Source organism: Pagrus major, chromosome 10 (genome assembly GCF_040436345.1).
Source record: "Pagrus major chromosome 10, Pma_NU_1.0".
In the NCBI taxonomy this organism is placed as follows: Eukaryota; Metazoa; Chordata; class Actinopteri; order Spariformes; family Sparidae; genus Pagrus; species Pagrus major.
In genome coordinates, this window is record NC_133224.1 from 3,670,781 (window position 1) to 3,689,949 (window position 19,169).

At 41.5% G+C, this 19,169-nt stretch overlaps 2 protein-coding genes across 2 annotated transcripts; both read left to right on the forward strand.

The window, feature by feature from the left end:
- Positions 1–428: 428 nt before the first annotated feature.
- Positions 429–6,581, forward strand: LOC141004068 (uncharacterized). The gene is made up of 6 exons (XM_073475563.1): positions 429–519; positions 4,090–4,356; positions 4,498–4,776; positions 4,944–5,249; positions 5,764–6,039; positions 6,337–6,581. Exons 1-6 carry the CDS (start codon positions 429–431, stop codon positions 6,579–6,581), a joined length of 1,464 nt encoding a protein of 487 aa, XP_073331664.1.
- A 935-nt stretch (positions 6,582–7,516) lies between these two features.
- On the forward strand, positions 7,517–18,683 carry LOC141004069 (Fc receptor-like protein 5). The gene is made up of 14 exons (XM_073475564.1): positions 7,517–8,075; positions 12,129–12,395; positions 12,537–12,815; positions 12,983–13,282; positions 13,797–14,066; positions 14,575–14,817; positions 15,456–15,722; positions 15,865–16,143; positions 16,311–16,616; positions 17,131–17,400; positions 17,916–18,158; positions 18,251–18,361; positions 18,484–18,499; positions 18,593–18,683. The coding sequence occupies exons 1-14, from the start codon at positions 7,517–7,519 to the stop codon at positions 18,681–18,683; spliced, it is 3,501 nt and encodes a 1,166-aa protein (XP_073331665.1).
- The last annotated feature ends 486 nt before the right edge of the window (positions 18,684–19,169 follow it).

Below are 19,169 nucleotides of genomic sequence, written 5' to 3' on the forward strand. Positions count from 1 at the left end.
ATAATCCATATAACGAGCGTCAATGGCGTCCGAGAGGAAAAGGTCCATAAAACTACACAAAAACTTTGTAATATTCCTCCATACTGCTCGTCCGCTGCAATCCAAGTGTCCTGAAGTGGCGACATCCAGAGTTTACTCAAAACGACGTAATTTAATACATTTTTCTAGCCTAAACAGTCACTATGCTATATCTGCCTGGAGGCACGCTCCCGCATGCACGCGAGTCTCCCTCACAGCGGTTTGCACTACGGAAGCTGCGCCAGACAAGATCGAGACTCACAATAGATACACACCGTTATTTACATCCTGCTGTGAGGACTGAGCGACACACAAACACAAGAGGGATCTGCCTGCACTAGTGATTTGAAACTTTGTAACTCAAAAGGAGCCTTTCTCCAGGAGTCTGGTTCCAGAACCAAAAACTGTACATGGATGTGAGCCCAACTATATCTAGATGGTACCTCGCTACCTCCCGCACCAGCTCCAGCTCCTTCCCAGCAGAGGAGAAGAAGAGGAGCAGTACCCACCTGAGTCCTTTAATCTGTGGGTGAAAGTCACACATATGGACAACGTTAAAAGGGAAGTGACTAGTTAGGGCAATACCACCAGACTCCCTTAACAAACCACATGATTTTAAAACTTGGTTCATAAGGAGAAACTTAACAAACTTTGTGTAACAGCTACAACACATTCTACATCATTGATGCTTTCTTGTAAATTCGGCGTTAAATACAAAACATTCAGATGTTTCCTTTCATGTAAAAAGTGTCAGTTCGTGTTTAAAGTTCATCCTGTCTGGTTGTCTGAAGAGTTTCTTACCTCCCAGCAGCTGTTTAACTCTCTGTTTCAACTGGTTTCATCATTTACACCAAATTTAATTAAGAATATGACATTTTCACGGTAAACATGTCAAATTTTACAAATACAGGTAACAGTCACTAATATAAACTGTTTCTTGTGGTCCGTGGAAAAGTCACCAGACTCCATTAAGAAAACGCTCAATTTTGAGACTTAGAAACATACGGATATGAAACACTTGACATCTGAAATACCATTTTAAACCTTTAAAGCAACACTAACCCTAAAATGTTATCAAGGGGGTTTCTTCAGGATGTTTTTAATGTCTGACGTCACAGCAAGAGATTAGAATCAGCCATCGCACTGTGTGTGGTGTAAGTCGTCTTCGCAGTTCCTCTTACAGAGATGTGTTGCTGTGATACCCACACTTACACTTACACCACAGTGTGTATATAGCATGTTTTCATGTTTTGAGAAATGATGTCACATTAATTAGTCTGCTTACTATGAACTCATGCAGATGTGAAATGTACGTATTGATTTGGTCGTTCACCTGAACATAGTAGCTGTGGGGGAGTGGCAGAAGGGAGGAGGTCAGCTGCTGTCGTTCGAAACTCCTCACCTGGACAAGTTTCAGGCTGTGGGAAGGAAAGCACTCAGTACAGTCTCTGGCAGGGATGGAGGAGTCGAGGTGGACTCAGTTTTGTGGGGGAGGACGGGGAGTTAGATAAACATCTGAAACTCTCTTTGTGTTATTGGTGTCGATTTGGTTGTTGTTGTTGTCCTGAAGCAGGTGAATGAGTGATTTTTGTTTGGTTCTTGAAGTGGCTCAGTAAAGAGACTTTAAAAGCCAAACCTCTCTTCCTCCACCCTCTCTCCACTCCTCTTCCCCCCCTTCTCTCTTCCCCCCCCCTCTCCCCCCTCCTCTTCTCTCTCCCCCCTCCCTCCCCTTCTCTCTTCCTCGCCCTCTCTCCACTCCTGTCTCCCTCCCCTTCTCTCCTGTTTAGAAGAGAGAGATTAGAATCAGTCATCGCACTGTGTGTGGTGTAAGTCATCTTCGCAGTTCCTCTTACAGAGATGTGTTGCTGTGATACCCACACTTACACCACAGTGTGTATATAGCATGTTTTCATGTTTTGAGAAATGATGTCACATTACTTAGTCTGCTTACTATGAACTCATGCAGATGTGAAATGTACGTATTGATTTGGTCGTTCACCTGAACATAGGAGCAGTATAAAGGCTGTAGTAGTGGTAGTAGCAGTAGTCATGTTAAAAGTTGTAGTTGTAGCGGGAGGCAGAATCTAAACCACCAACCTCGTGTTGATGTGCCTCCCACTCATTCTCTGTGGCAACATTTTGTTTAAAAAAAGAGCTAGTATTTGTATTTAATAATAAGAACAGAAGGTATAAATGATTGAAATACAAGCACACTTTTGATGTGGGAGTTGAAACAGGCCACAACTCAAAATGGAGTCTGGAGATATGAATCTCTGCAGAGCCTCAGCATCAACACTGATGCACGCGCTGTATACAGACAGCACGCACCTCATCTCAATACAGGGACTGGGGGTGCAAGAGCAGAGGGCGTATTCTCCATAACATGCATATGTAAACACAATGTGCTGTTAGTTCGTATATGATGTGGTGTGATTCAATATCATCAGAATTACTTCTTGTACTTTTTAATCTTAAGGGACCAGGCACACACCTTGTGCATTAGAGACGAGCTGATGTGACGCTGCAGTGGGCAGGAAGCGTGAACACGTCAAAGTCTGCTGTGGCCAAAGCCACAAGTGAAGGTGTTTGAGTTATTTGTAAAAGGAGAGGAACAGCTCTCTTTCCTGGATTATTATTAATGCAAAGTAGAAGTTTTTCTCAGAAGCAGAGCGACAGTCGGAGGTGAACATGGGTCACACTTGGCTCTCCGTGCTCGGGTTATTCTGTGAGTACGTTGCTGACTTTCAGAGGCAGACTCATGTTTGTTATCAACATGGTGGTTATATAGGCAGGATTTGTTTCTTGGTTCAGAATGGAGACTTTTGTGTAATATACTACTTGACTGCTTATTTTTACACTGGCTTTTGCACACATATTTGCACAGTGACTGTACGGCATATGGTCCAAAGGTATCGTTATGTATATATCTTTGGAATTCAGTTTATTGATTACTGATATATTTATTTTAAAGAGTTTTTTAAAATGTGTGTCCTCTCTCTGTAGCTCTGTAGCTGAATATCATCACAGAAATGTGTGATGCTGTTTGTATCTGGATTTTAAATGCCTGTGATTCTGGTCTGATGAAGTTTTAATCTTTGTTTTAGTGCTGAATACACTCCTCTACGGACATGCTGAAGGTGACCAACTGTCTTATCTCTGATTTAAATTTTTTTTCCTCCTGTTTATCACCTACTGTATCACTCTTGATCACTTCCTCTTTTTCTGTTTCTTTTTTTACGTACTTATTATTTCCCTCGATCGATCAATATGACATATGAGTGATTTTTCATGATCGTGCAGTTCTGTATATTACTGAAATTATTGTGTCAGTAATACACAAAATGATTATTTTGTATTATTACATTTTTTGCAATTGATGAAAAAAAACTAAAAAACGTGATACTGGCCATCGGCCAGCCTGCTCTCAAAATATGGGCATAGATAGATAAAATACTATATATAATACAATGCTTACGTAGCAATTAAATAAAATACTGAGGTTAATAAAATAAAATAAAATACTGCGTTTTTTTTTGCTCAGGGCGTCATGCAAGCTAGGACGTTCACTGGCTCTAGTTACATTGGACTGAGTCATTACATTTAAATTATTAAAACTCCCCTGGACGAACATGGACGCTTTTCATCTTATTCAGGACATGAGTAGTGGTGCACTTCTGCCTCTTGTGGTCAAAATGAGTATTACAGAAAGAAACACTTACAAAAATGAGCTTTAATTTCCTCTTGAGAAAAAAAGTTTTTCACTTGGTTTCACATATACAGAAAAATAAAATTCCATCTTTTTTTTCACTCTTACATGAACCAAAAATAATTAAAAATGAAATAAAGAAAATCCAGGAAAAGAGAGAGAGATATGACATGCAGGAGAGGTCTTTGACCAAGTTTAAACTAAAATGTCTCCAGTATTTATAAAATAATAATGTGTGAATATTAATGCAAATTTAAGTCTCACAGTTCAACTATTTCTTACCTGTGTGGGCTGCACTATATAAACTGGACTTAATTACAGTGACATTAATTTCCTTTTTTATGTCTTTGTTCTAAATCAAACAGCAAACGGACCAAAGGCTGAACTGAGGGCTGATGACAGAGACATTCCTGTAGGGGGCAGTGTGACCCTGACCTGCTCTGTGAGACCATCATCATCTGGTTGGAAATACTTCTGGTACAGAGGAGAGAAAACCTCTGAACCTCTGAGCACTCAGCTCTCAGCTGGACCAGTCAGAGTCTCAGAGGAAGGAGTCTACTGGTGCAGAGGAGGAAGAGGAGAGCCAGTTTACTACACAGAGTACAGTGATCCAATCACCATCAGCAAAATTAGTGAGTTTGACATTTGTTATGGAAACAGAATTTAAATCGTATATTGTATTTATATTTGTTGATTGATTAGAAAAAAGACATGATGTGGATTCAACATTTTGTCATTTTGTTTCCTTTCTGTGAATTCTTAAACGTGAACAGGTCCAAACAAGGCTGTTGTGACTCTGCAGCCAAACTGGTCAGAAATATACGTTGGAGAGAGGATCACTCTCAGATGTGAGATCAAAGATGGAGGAGACACTGAGTGGGAGTATGAATGGACAACAACCAGCTCAGAAAAACCTTCAAATCAAAATGAACACAGTATTACATCTGTTTCTGAATCCCACAGTGGAGACTACAGGTGTAAGGGCAGAAAGAAACATACGCAGCTTTCTTCAACAGATTGGAGTGATCCCATCAAACTGACAGTATCAGACAGTAAGTCACATCACATTTCTTTCAAAGTGAAGATCATACAGCTCATTAAAAGGCTGTTTGTGTTCATGTATATTTTTAAAGTAAATCTTCAGTGTGTACTGATTGTGCAGAATGTATCTGATCCACTATCAACACATGTTTTCATTTAAAAAATCATTTTCCAACAGAACCCCGGCCTGTCCTCACTGTGTCTCCATCATGGCTGAGTGCTGGAGCCTCAGTAACTCTGACCTGCAGTGTTAAAGATCCATCTGCAGGATGGAGGTTCTTCTGGTATAAGACTGTTACTGATCCATCAGACTACAACTACTCCTACAGCAATAAGCTGCTACCTGGCAGCAGCAGTGGGACTGAACAGGATTCCTACATTGTTCATGGACAGACACACACAGCAGGATATTTGTGCAGAGCTGGAAGAGGAGATCCAGTGTATTACACTTATTACAGTGACTTTAAGTATGTCTGGTCTGCAGGTCAGTGTGTTTCTCTCTCTTAAGAAACAGATGTTATATCAGCTCTGTTCATCTTGTTTCTAAATGATGATAAACATACAATATCTTGAAAAAAAGAAAATTAATTTACTGTGGTCTTATGATCTTGTCTCTCTCGCTAGCGTCAAGCTAAACTTCATGCTTTCCACCTTACTGGGTGGAATTGACTTGTTTCCTTCTGTCCTCACTCTTTAACATAAAACACAGAAAGAGAGATGTGATATCTTGGCTAAAACTCTGCTCTCATTTGCAAAAAGTACTTTTAGTCTGGATACTTCAGCTCTTCTTCTGCTGACAGCAGCTGTAGTCACTTGGTTGTCTATCATTTAAAATGTACTCAAAATGGTAGCAAGAGGTCAAAGTAGAAATCATAATTTTACCAAAATACTGAACTTTGTTGCAATAAAAACAAAGCTAAGGACTATTTGAATTGAGGCGTTTTATATCTGAAGATCTCTGTGCTCTGTTTGACCTCTTATCACATGTTGTTTTTCAGATATTCACTCATCAGCGTCTCTCACAGTGAGTCCTGACAGAGCTCAACACTTCACCTCTTACTCTGACTCTGTCTCACTGAGCTGTGAGGGAAACTCTGCTGAGTGGAGAGTGAGGAGGTCATCAGCTGTGGTCAGATACCGGTCATACTGCTCCTACTGGGGGACAATGACTGGATCAACATGCAACATGAACACTTACAGGTCCAGTAATGCAGTGTACTGGTGTGAGTCTGGATCAGGAGAGATCAGCAGCGCAGTCAACATCACTGTACAGGGTATGATTTCATTACATTTAGTTTTTCTTTGACTTGTTATTTCAAACATCCCGTTGTGTGTTGAGGAGTACAGGACACTGACATTTTAAGAGTTGTGCCCTTGAACAGTAAGACACACAAGGTGTATGAAGATGAAACGTCAGATTTTATGATCACTGTTAAATCAATGAGGAAAGTCAAAGAAACAAACCCAGTATGTGTCTTTTCTCATCTCTCTACATCCACTCATTCTCAAGTTCCTCGACCAGCTGATCTCTGACTGAAACCTCGTATTCTTTGACTGTTTAACAGGTGCAGATATGATCCTGCTGAGCCCGGCCCGTCCTGTGACTGAAGGAGATCCTGTTAGTCTGAGCTGCAAATTAAGAAGACAAACATTTGGCTCCATTGTGTTTTTCTATCACAATAAGAAACTGATTCAACTTGACAGCAGATGGGAGTTAAATATCTCTGCAGTGTCAAAGTCAGATGAAGGATTCTACAAGTGTCAACACTCAGGACGAGAGTCAGCACAGAGCTGGATGTCAGTTCAGGGTGAGTAGGATTAAAATACTTGCTGCTTTTTCTAGTCAACTGTTTTTGATTTTGACTTGAAAGAAATTCAGATGAATATTGTTTTCCTAGTTGATCAGTTGTATCCAAAGCACGGTCAGACAGACCCAAAGTGACCACACTGTGGGAGAAAGATGTCTGTGTTATGAGTTCACTCTGTGATGGACTGTCAGTCTGTCCAGGATGTAACGTCGCTCTCATCAAATGTGAGCTGGGATAATCACCCTGTGACCCTGCAAAGGATAAGAGGCTACAGATGATTGATAATGAAACAGTTTTCTTTCAACAATGAAAAACCACAGTGAAAGTGATCAACTTGGCTCTTCAACACTGAAACACAAGGTTTTGCCTTCACAAATGTAACATTCAGTAATGCAACTTAAAAATTAAATAAAGAAACCCAAGAAAAGAGAGAGAGACATGACCCAAACCATGACTCAGATGTTCTAGGAACAGGCAGTGAGCGCAGGCTGAGACGGTGACGCGGTTCTCAGACGCATCTACTGCTACGTCCTGCAATCCATCTGGGTCAACAACTCAACTCAACTCCACCACTCAAACAAGAAGTTTGTGCATCCTTGAGGAGAACTGGTTCACATGAGCATTTTGCAAACTGCTGTGCTGCACCGAAGAGCCTGTGAGATTCAACCAACTAGCTTACCGGACACCCTACCACCTCACCGGGCCCAGTATTTGGGCCCGTGCCGGTAAGTCTCGCCTCCTCTCACCATCTAAACAGTCTGCTATATGTGCCTCTTCAACGCCGTGGACTCCATCTGGAGTCCTCGTAAGTAAGTCTTCACTGTTAACGTTACACTAGCGATCCAGCTAGCCGCTAGGCAAACAAGCATAGGCTACTCCAAACACCGTTGCTGCCGGAGCTTTTTTTCTCTCTTTTCTCAGCCACCATCTGCTCCACCCAAGAATGTCCCCACTCACCCCGGAGGATCATGAGCTGTCCTGCTTGAGGTCAGAGCTACGCTCCATTGCGACCCTCCTGGACGATGTCCTCCAGCGCCAATCCTCGCTCCTCGCCCGGGTGGAAGCGCTGCAGCAGGATGGTCCCAGCCCGGCCAACGCTGTCCACCGCACATCGGATGCTCCGTCTTCCTCCTGGGCGACCGTTGTTAGGAAGGGGAGACCGGTCTCTCTCCCCTTGTTTTCCCCTGACATGGAAGAATGTGACGACGACCCCATCCCGTTGTCCAACTTCTTCACCCCACTGGAGAAGTTAGCTGAGCTACCGGCTATATGCTCACGCACTGCTCCGGAGCAATCAGTCCTGCCAAACTCCCGACACAGAAAGGGTTGCATCCCTCCAACTAGCCCACTGATGTCCCAGGGTAAACGTCCAAGGTGTTCATCCCCTTCATCGGTATCCTTCTCAGAAATCTGGCCTCCTCTCCCTGCCCCGCAGCCATCGTTTCCACGGCCTAACGTGGGTCCGATCCCCTCGACGCTCAATGATGACGTCATCTGTGCAGGTGACTCTAATCCTTCTTCTACTGTTCCGGATTCCCCTGGCATCTCCCATCTGTCTCTGTCCTCTAAATTGTCGGTCTATGACAATGGCTGCAAGAATCAACCTCCTGAAATTCTCATAATTGGTGATTCTATCATCAGAAATGTGCACCTCCCAGGCTCCATCACTTACTGTCTCTCCGGCGGGATTACTACTGACTTCATAGAACTGATACCTGTCCTCATTGATCTCCATCCGTCTTTTCACACTGTTCTGTTGCACACCGGCACAAATGACGTCATGTCCAGACGCTCCTGCAAACTTTACCATGATCTTGAGTCACTGATTCACACTGTTGAAAGCCTCGGGAAAAGGTGTGTTCTCTCTGGCCCTATTCCCACCCTGCTCAAAAGCTCAGAGCGTTTTAGTCGACTTTTCAGTCTGCACACGTGGATGCAGAACTTCACCACTGCAACAGGCCTGGGTTTTATTAGCAATTTTGACTATTTTTGGACTGAACGTGATCTCTTCAAATTTGATGGCTTACACTTGAACAGGAAAGGGTCTGAAAGATTAACAAGCAATTTTATTAACTTCATTGCTTTTAGCCTGAAATGATGCTTTTCCCAGCAAGACCCTGCCCTGCACACGTTGTCTTCCTGTCACAGCACTGTCTCTGATAGTGCGGGTCCTGCTGTCATCTTTAGTGTCTGCACTGTCTCTGCTTCTGGCCCCCTTACTCCACCTAGTTCTTTTGCAGCAGCAAAACCTGTAGCAGATCCTCATACCTCTTTTCCAATGTCAATTCCAACTCCTATCTGCTCTCATATCCCTATTAGAGTTACTGACAGGCGTTGCATCCTGTCAAAACGCTCTCACTGTCCTCATGGCAACAACCCTGATCCCAGTAAAGTTAATCGTTCCAACACTCGTGGGAGGGTCACATCTAACCTGATTAGTATAAAAACAGTTCCTGTCCCTCCAGCTCTTCCCCCTGTCGACCTCAGTTGTGCTTTACTTAACATTAGGTCACTCTCCAGCAAGACATTTTATATTAATGATTTTATTACTCACTATGGTTTGCATTTATTTTTCCTCACTGAGTGTTGGCTTTCCTCCACTGCCAGTGCTGTTCTTATTGAGGCGTCTCCCCCTGACTATAGCTTCTTATTCTCTGCTAGGAAAGACAAAACGGGTGGGGGACTTGGGGTTATCTTCTCTAATCAATTTCCCTGTACAGTATGTTCACTCGGTGACTTTACATCTTTTGAGTACCTGGCCATGCTTATTGGAAACCGCCAACATATCCTGGCATTACTCATTTATAGACCACCCAGGTTTAATCCCATTTTTTTAACAGAGTTCTCTGAATTTTTATCTACCGCTCTGATTAAATATGACAAAATAGTTCTGCTCGGTGACCTGAATTTTCACATTAATGATGTTTTGGATTCCAAAGCAATGGAATTTCTAGATCTTCTTTCGAGTCTCAACTTCATCCAACATGTCACTGGCCCCACTCATAATCTCGGTAATACTTTGGATCTAGTCTGTACAAAGGATATTACCGCTGGCCTCCCTTCTATTTTTCAGGTCCCGGTCTCGGATCACTCTTGTGTCTTTTTTAACCTTCTTTTTAACCTTCTCTTGAGTCATTTTCCAACACGTCCATGTCTGTCAACAACCTTACAGATGGCCTAAACAGTGCACTGTCAGAATTGCTTGAGTCCTTTGCTCCTCTCAGAACTAGTAGAGGCACTCGAACTAAATCTGCACCTTGGTTCTCCGACCTCACTTGCTCTTTAAAACGGGCTTGTCGTAAACTTGAAGACAGATGGCGCACCTGTAAATCAGAGTCCTCTCGCCTCGCCTGGACTCTTAGCTTTAAACATTATAAACATGCACTTTCTGCTGCCAGATCTTCTTATTTCTCCAATTTGATCGAAACCAATAAGAACAATCATCGGGTCCTGTTTAATACTGTGGCAGGCTTACACACTCTTCACCGGTTCTGAGCTCTTCTTTCACAGCTAATGATATTCTAGATTTTTTCACTGACAAAATCTCCCAAATAAGGAACAATATCATTAGCCAGCAGCTCTCTAGCACCGTGTCCAGCCAGTGCTCTGTGTCCTGGTCCACAAGCTCACTCTCTCAGTTCAAACCCATTTCTGCTGAGGCCTTGGCCTCAATGGTTGCCGCCTCAAAGCCAACAACGTGTTCACTAGATCCCATCCCTTCTGACCTCCTTAAGGAACTCCTTCCTATTCTGAATGCCCCTATACGTGCCATCTTGAACACTTCCCTCTCTGAGGGGTGTGTCCCCTTAACCTATAAATCTGCTATCATTAAACCACTCCTCAAGAAACCCAATAGCGATCCACTGGTTCTTGCCAATTATCGACCTGTCTCCACTCTCCCTTTCTTATCTAAAATACTTGAGAGAATTGTTGCTGATCAACTGACTGTCCACCTTTCTACCAATAATCTCTTTGACAATTTTCAGTCTGGTTTCCGCTCCTGCCACTCTACTGAGACTGCCCTAACTAGAGTAGTTAATGACCTACTTGTCACTGCTGACTCTGGATCAGCCTCCGTACTTTTAATTCTTGACTTAAGTTCGGCCTTCGATACCATAGATCATTGTGTGCTTCTACACCGACTGGAGCATTACGTTGGTATTCACGGGCTGGTGCTCTCATGGTTCCAGTCCTACTTATCTAGTAGAACCCAATGTGTTAGTTTCAATAACTCTTTGTCAGAATGTTCTACAGTTACCGCTGGTGTGCCCCAGGGGTCTGTCCTGGGGCTTCTGCTGTTTTGTATTTACATGCTCCCTCTGGGTAGGATAATTGCCGAATATGGTATACAGTTCCATTTCTATGCTGATGACACACAGCTATACATCCCACTACAGCCCTATGACCCCTCTCAAATACAAAATCTGGAAACATGTGTAAGCCGAATCAAGATCTGGATGAGTCAAAACTTTCTCATGCTTAATACTGCTAAGACTGATTTGCTGGTGATTAAGCCTAATAACTACAAGTACTTCTCTGACAGTCTTTGTCTTAATATTGATGGTTGTTCAATCTCTGAAAGCACGCACATTAGAAACCTAGGTGTTATTTTTGATCCGACCCTGACTTTCCAGACTCACATCAAGGAAATCACCAGGACGGCTTTCTTTCACCTGCGTAACATTGCCAAAATCCGCCCTGCTCTGTCCCGGCGTAGCGCCGAGGTGGTTCTCCATGCCCTTGTGTCTTCCCGTTTAGATTACTGTAATGTCCTTTTTTCTGGCCTCCCCATCTGTACTACTAGGAGCCTTCAGCTTGTGCAAAATTCAGCCGCCAGACTTTTAACAAAAACAAGTAGGTTCTGTCACATAACTCCTGTCCTGGCATCATTACATTGGCTGCCCATTCAGGCTAGAGCCGATTTTAAAGTTCTTCTCTTAACTTATAAGGCTTTAAATGGACTTGCACCATCTTATTTAACTGAACTACTTTCTCCCTACATTCCGCCACGTCCTCTTCGTTCTCTTAGTTCAAACCTCCTTGTCATCCCACCAATCAATAAAAAGTCAGCTGGTGGCAGGGCCTTCGCCTACCGTGCTCCTTTTCTATGGAATGGCCTCCCACTAGGTATCAAAGAAGCTACATCCACTGCAATTTTTAAGTCCCGTCTTAAAACACACCTCTTTACTCAATATTTTGGTTTAAACTGATTCTTAACTGTTTTATCATTTTCCTGTGGTGTTTTAATATTGTTTTATTGTCTGTTATTATTGTACTTGATTTTATTATAAAGTGTACTGGGACCATGTACCATGGTGATTTTGCACTTTAAATAATAAATTGATTGATCGATTGATTGATGACATGCAGGAGAGGTCGTTGACCAGGTTTAAACTAAAATGTCTCCAGTATTTATAAAATAATTCAGTGTTAATATTAATGCAAATTTAAGTCAGTTCAACTATTTCTTACCTGTGTGGGCTGCACTATATAAACTGGACTTAATCACAGTGACATTAATTTCCTTTTTTATGTCTTTGTTCTAAATCAAACAGCAAACAGACCAAAGGCTGAACTGAGGGCTGATGACAGAGACATTCCTGTAGGGGGCAGTGTGACCCTGACCTGCTCTGTGAACCCATCATCATCTGGTTGGAAATACTTCTGGTACAGAGGAGAGAAAACCTCTGAACCTCTGAGCACTCAGCTCTCAGCTGGACCAGTCAGAGTCTCAGAGGAAGGAGTCTACTGGTGCAGAGGAGGAAGAGGAGAGCCAGTTTACTACACAGAGTACAGTGATCCAATCACCATCAGCAAAATTAGTGAGTTTGACATTTGTTATGGAAACAGAATTTAAATCATATATTGTATTTATATTTGTTGATTGATTAGAAAAAAGACATGATGTGGATTCAACATTTTGTCATTTTGTTTCCTTTCTGTGAATTCTTAAACGTGAACAGGTCCAAACAAGGCTGTTGTGACTCTGCAGCCAAACTGGTCAGAAATATACGTTGGAGAGAGGATCACTCTCAGATGTGAGATCAAAGATGGAGGAGACACTGAGTGGGAGTATGAATGGACAACAACCAGCTCAGAAAAACCTTCAAATCAAAATGAACACAGTATTACATCTGTTTCTGAATCCCACAGTGGAGACTACAGGTGTAGGGGCAGAAAGAAACATACGCAGCTTTCTTCAACAGATTGGAGTGATCCCATCAAACTGACAGTATCAGACAGTAAGTCACATCACATTTCTTTCAAAGTGAAGATCATACAGCTCATTAAAAGGCTGTTTTTGTTCATGTATATATTTAAAGTAAATCTTCAGTATGTACTGATTGTGCAGAATGTATCTGATCCACTATCAACACATGTTTTCATTTAAAAAATCATTTTCCAACAGGACCCCGGCCTGTCCTCACTGTGTCTCCATCATGGCTGAGTGCTGGAGCCTCAGTAACTCTGACCTGCAGTGTTAAAGATCCATCTGCAGGATGGAGGTTCGACTGGTATAAGGCTGTTCCTGATCCATCAGGCAACTTCTACAGCCTTGAGCTGATACCTGGCAGCAGCAGTGGGACTGAACAGGATTCCTACATTGTTCATGGACAGACACACACAGCAGGATATAAGTGCAGAGCTGGAAGAGGAGATCCAGTGTTTTACACTCATCTCAGTGACCCTGAGTTTGTCTGGTCAGCAGGTCAGTGTGTTTCTCTCTCTTAAGAAACAGATGTTATATCAGCTCTGTTCATCTTGTTTCTAAATGATGATAAACGTACAGTATCTTGAAAAAAAGAAAATTAATTTTCTGTGGTCTTATGATCTTGTCTCTCTCGCTAGCGTCAAGCTAAACTTCATGCTTTCCACCTTACTGGGTGGAATTGACTTGTTTCCTTCTGTCCTCACTCTTTAACATAAAACACAGAAAGAGAGATGTGATATCTTGGCTAAAACTCTGCTCTCATCTGCAAAAAGTACTTTTAGTCTGGATACTTCAGCTCTTCTTCTGCTGACAGCAGCTGTAGTCACTTGGTTGTCTATCATTTAAAATGTACTCAAAATGGTAGCAAGAGGTCAATGTAGAAATCATAATTTTACCAAAATACTGAACTTTGTTGCAATAAAAACAAAGCTAAGGACTATTTGAATTGAGGCGTTTTATATCTGAAGATCTCTGTGCTCTGTTTGACCTCTTATCACATGTTGTTTTTCAGATATTCACTCATCAGCGTCTCTCACAGTGAGTCCTGACAGAGCTCAACACTTCACCTCTGACTCTGTCTCACTGAGCTGTGAGGGAAACTCTGCTGAGTGGAAAGTGATGAGGATATTAACTAATGACAGATACCTGTCATACTGCTCCTACTGGGGGACAATGACTGGATCAACATGCAACATGAACACTTACAGGTCCAGTAATGCAGTGTACTGGTGTGAGTCTGGATCAGGAGAGTTCAGCAACGCAGTCAACATCACTGTACAGGGTATGATTTCATTACATTTAGTTTTTCTTTGACTTGTTATTTCAAACATCCCGTTGTGTGTTGAGGAGTACAGGACACTGACATGTTAAGAGTTGTGCCCAACACTCTGCTCCATGATCTCTCCACTCATTAATGGTTTTCACTTAATAAACATAGTTAAGTATTTAATCACACTGTGATTTTAACCATGTATAAATATAGAATATAGATTTGTGGCTGATCAGTTTTTAGGTCCATGATCACCATTTAAAGTCCAGTGTGAAGGATTTAGTGATATTTAGCTGTGAGTTTGCAGATTCAGCCAACTGAAAGGGTTCTTGAACAGTAAGACACACAAGGTGTATGAAGATGAAACGTCAGATTTTATGATCACTGTTAAATCAATGAGGAAAGTCAAAGAAACAAACCCAGTATGTGTCTTTTCTCATCTCTCTACATCCACTCATTCTCAAGTTCCTCAACCAGCTGATCTCTGACTGAAACCTCGTATTCTTTGACTGTTTAACAGATGCAGATATGATCCTGCTGAGCCCGGCCCGTCCTGTGACTGAAGGAGATCCTGTTAGTCTGAGCTGCAAATTAAGAAATCAAACATTTGGCTCCATTGTGTTTTTCTATCACAATAAGAAACTCATTCAAAATGACAGCAGATGGGAGTTAAATATCTCTGCAGTGTCAAAGTCAGATGAAGGATTCTACAAGTGTCGACACTCAGGACGAGAGTCAGCACAGAGCTGGATGTCAGTTCAGGGTGAGTAGGATTAAAATACTTGCTGCTTTTTCTTGTCAACTGTTTTTTATTTTGACTTGAAAGAAATTCAGATGAATATTGTTTTCCTAGTTGATCAGTTGTATCCAAAGCACGGTCAGACAGACCCAAAGTGACCACACTGTGGGAGAAAGATGTCTGTGTTATGAGTTCACTCTGTGATGGACTGACAGTCTGTCCAGGATGTAACATCGCTCTCATCAAATGTGAGCTGGGATAATCACCCTGTGACCCTGCAAAGGATAAGAGGCTACAGATGATTGATAATGAAACAGTTTTCTTTCAACAATGAAAAACCACAGTGAAAGTGATCAACTTGGCTCTTCAACACTGAAACACAAGGTTTTGCCTTCACAAATGTAACATTCAGTAATGCAACTTAAAAATTAAATAAAGAAACCCAAGAAAAGAGAGAGAGACATGACATGCAGGAGAGGTCTTTGACCAGGTTTAAACTGAAATGTCTCCAGTATTTATAAAATAATTCAGTATTAATATTAATGCAAATTTAAGTCTCACAGTTCAACTATTTCTTACCTGTGTGGGCTGCACTATATAAACTGGACTTAATCACAGTGACATTAATTTCCTTTTTTATGTCTTTGTTCTAAATCAAACAGCAAACAGACCAAAGGCTGAACTGAGGGCTGATGACAGAGACATTCCTGTAGGGGGCAGTGTGACCCTGACCTGCTCTGTGAAACCATCATCATCTGGTTGGAAATACTTCTGGTACAGAGGAGAGAAAACCTCTGAACCTCTGAGCACTCAGCTCTCAGCTGGACCAGTCAGAGTCTCAGAGGAAGGAGTCTACTGGTGCAGAGGAGGAAGAGGAGAGCCAGTTAACTACACAGAGTACAGTGATCCAATCACCATCAGCAAAATTAGTGAGTTTGACATTTGTTGTGGAAACAGAATTTAAATCGTATATTGTATTTATATTTGTTGATTGATTAGAAAAAAGACATGATGTGGATTCAACATTTTGTCATTTTTGTTTCCTTTCTGTGAATTCTTGAACATGAACAGGTCCAAACAAGGCTGTTGTGACTCTGCAGCCAAACTGGTCTGAAATATACGTTGGAGAGAGGATCACTCTCAGATGTGAGATCAAAGATGGAGGAGACACTGAGTGGGAGTATGAATGGACAACAACCAGCTCAGAAAAACCTTCAAATCAAAGTGAACACAGTATTACATCTGTTTCTGCATCCCACAGTGGAGACTACAGGTGTAGGGGCAGAAAGAAACATACGCAGCTTTCTTCAACAGATTGGAGTGATCCCATCAAACTGACAGTATCAGACAGTAAGTCACATCACATTTCTTTCAAAGTGAAGATCATACAGATCATTAAAAGGCTGTTTGTGTTCATGTATATATTTAAAGTAAATCTTCAGTATGTACTGATTGTGCAGAATGTATCTGATCCACTATCAACACATGTTTTCATTTAAAAAATCATTTTCCAACAGAACCCCGGCCTGTCCTCACTGTGTCTCCATCATGGCTGAGTGCTGGAGCCTCAGTAACTCTGACCTGCAGTGTTGAAGATCCATCTGCAGGATGGAGGTTCTACTGGTATAAGGCTGTTCCTGGTCCATCAGACTACAGCTACTCCTACAGCTATGAGCTGCTACCTGGCAGCAGCAGTGGGACTGAACAGGATTCCTACATTGTTCATGGACAGACACACACAGTACGATATATGTGCAGAGCTGGAAGAGGAGATCCAGTGTTTTACACTTATACCAGTGAACCTGAGTATGTCTGGTCTGCAGGTCAGTGTGTTTCTCTCTCTTAAGAAACAGATGTTATATCAGCTCTGTTCATCTTGTTTCTAAATGATGATAAACATACAGTATCTTGAAAAAAAGAAAATTAATTTACTGTGGTCTTATGATCTTGTCTTTCTCACTAGCGTCAAGCTAAACTTCATGCTTTCCACCTTACTGGGTGGAATTGACTTGTTTCCTTCTGTCCTCACTCTTTAACATAAAACACAGAAAGAGAGATGTGATATCTTGGCTAAAACTCTGCTCTCATCTGCAAAAAGTACTTTTAGTCTGAATACTTCAGCTCTTCTTCTGCTTACAGCAGCTGTAGTCACTTGGTTGTCTATCATTTAAAATGTACTCAAAATGGTAGCGAGAGGTCAAAGTAGAAATCATAATTTTACCAAAATACTGAACTTTGTTGCAATAAAAACAAAGCTAAGGACTATTTGAATTGAGGCGTTTTATATCTGAAGATCTCTGTGCTCTGTTTGACCTCTTATCACATGTTGTTTTTCAGATATTCACTCATCAGCGTCTCTCACAGTGAGTCCTGACAGAGCTCAACACTTCACCTCTGACTCTGTCTCACTGAGCTGTGAGGGAAACTCTACTGAGTGGAGAGTGATGAGGTTTTCAATTGAGGACGGAGGGCCATCATACTGCCTCTACTGGGGGACAATGACTGGATCAACATGCAACATAGACACTTCCAGGTCCAGTGATGCAGTTTACTGGTGTGAGTCTGAATCAGGAGAGTTCAGCAGTGCAGTCAACATCACTGTACAGGGTATGATTTCATTACATTTAGTTTTTCTTTGACTTGTTATTCAAACATCCCGTTGTGTGTTGAGGAGTACAGGACACTGACATGTTAAGAGTTGTGCCCAACACTCTGCTTCATGATCTCTCCACTCATTAATGGTTTTCACTTAATAAACATAGTTAAGTATTTAATCACTCTGTGATTTTAACCATGTATAAATATAGAATATAGATTTGTGGCTGATCTGTTCTTCAGTTTTTAGGTCCATGATCACCATTTAAAGTCCAGTGTGAAGGATTTAGTGATATTTAGCTGTGAGTTTGCAGATTCAGCCAACTGAAAGGGTTCTTGAACAGTAAGACACACAAGGTGTATGAAGATGAAACGTCAGATTTTATGATCACTGTTAAATCAATGAGGAAAGTCAAAGAAACAAACCCAGTATGTGTCTTTTCTCATCTCTCTACATCCACTCATTCTCAAGTTCCTCAACCAGCTGATCTCTGACTGAAACCTCGTATTCTTTGACTGTTTAACAGATGCAGATATGATCCTGCTGAGCCCGGCCCGTCCTGTGACTGAAGGAGATCCTGTTAGTCTGAGCTGCAAATTAAGAAGACAAACATTTGACTCCATTGTGTTTTTCTATCACAATGAGAAACTGATTCAACGTGACAGCAGATGGGAGTTAAATATCTCTGCAGCGTCAAAGTCAGATGAAGGATTCTACAAGTGTCAACACTCAGGACGAGAGTCAGCACAGAGCTGGATGTCAGTTCAGGGTGAGTAGGATTAAAATACTTTTTCTTGTAAACTGTTTTTGTGACTGGGAAAGAAATTCAGATGAATATTGTTTCACTATTTATTCCAGCAGTGTCCATTCCTGAAAGCTCTTCATTTCCTGTCCGGTTGATTGTTCGGCTGGTTTGTGGAGTCGTTCTTGTTGTTCCTCTGCTCGTTTTGTTTTGCTACAGAGCGTCCAAGGGTGAGACCTTCTCCTTCTATTATTACATGTTTTTTAATTGTTCAAATACACACACATACTCTGATCTCATGAGATAGAACAGCAGTATAACAACCATCTAACAACAAGTGTCTCTTTCACAGATTCAGTCTTCGTCAGGTAGGTGCAACACTCTCTCATCTCATTTTGAACGTAACATCAACACATTTTTATGTTCCTATTTAAATGTTCTGTATCTGATACGTGTTGTAGACCAGTCCAGTCTGAGAGCGCCAACGCAGATCGTGTGGACTACGAGAATGATCATTACTCCACTCTTCTCCACGGTAAGCAGTTAAACTAATCTTATTTTTTACATATTATATTTTAAGTAATCTAAAAAAAATCTTAGTTTGTTTAATAAGTATTGTGAACTAACCTTGGCTTGATATTTATTTCTCTGTAGGTGATGATTGTCTCTATAACACAATCGGAGGCCGTCAAGAAGCTGAACATGGTACAGTTTATACCTTTTTATTCACCATGGAGCTGTTAGAAATACTACAAGAAGACTATTTAATTTAACTGTAAATGACCTATTGACAATCCTTGAGCATATTTATTTGTCTGAAATGACATATTTTAGACTAAGTTACACATCTAACAGCAAATGTCTCTTTCACAGTTTCAGTCTTCGTCAGGTAGGTGCAACACTCTCTCATCTCATTTTCAACACAACATCAACACATTTTTATGTTCCCATTTAAATGTTCTGTATCTGATACGTGTTGTAGACCAGTCCAGTCTGAGAGCGCCAACGCAGATGGTGTGGACCACGAGAATGATCATT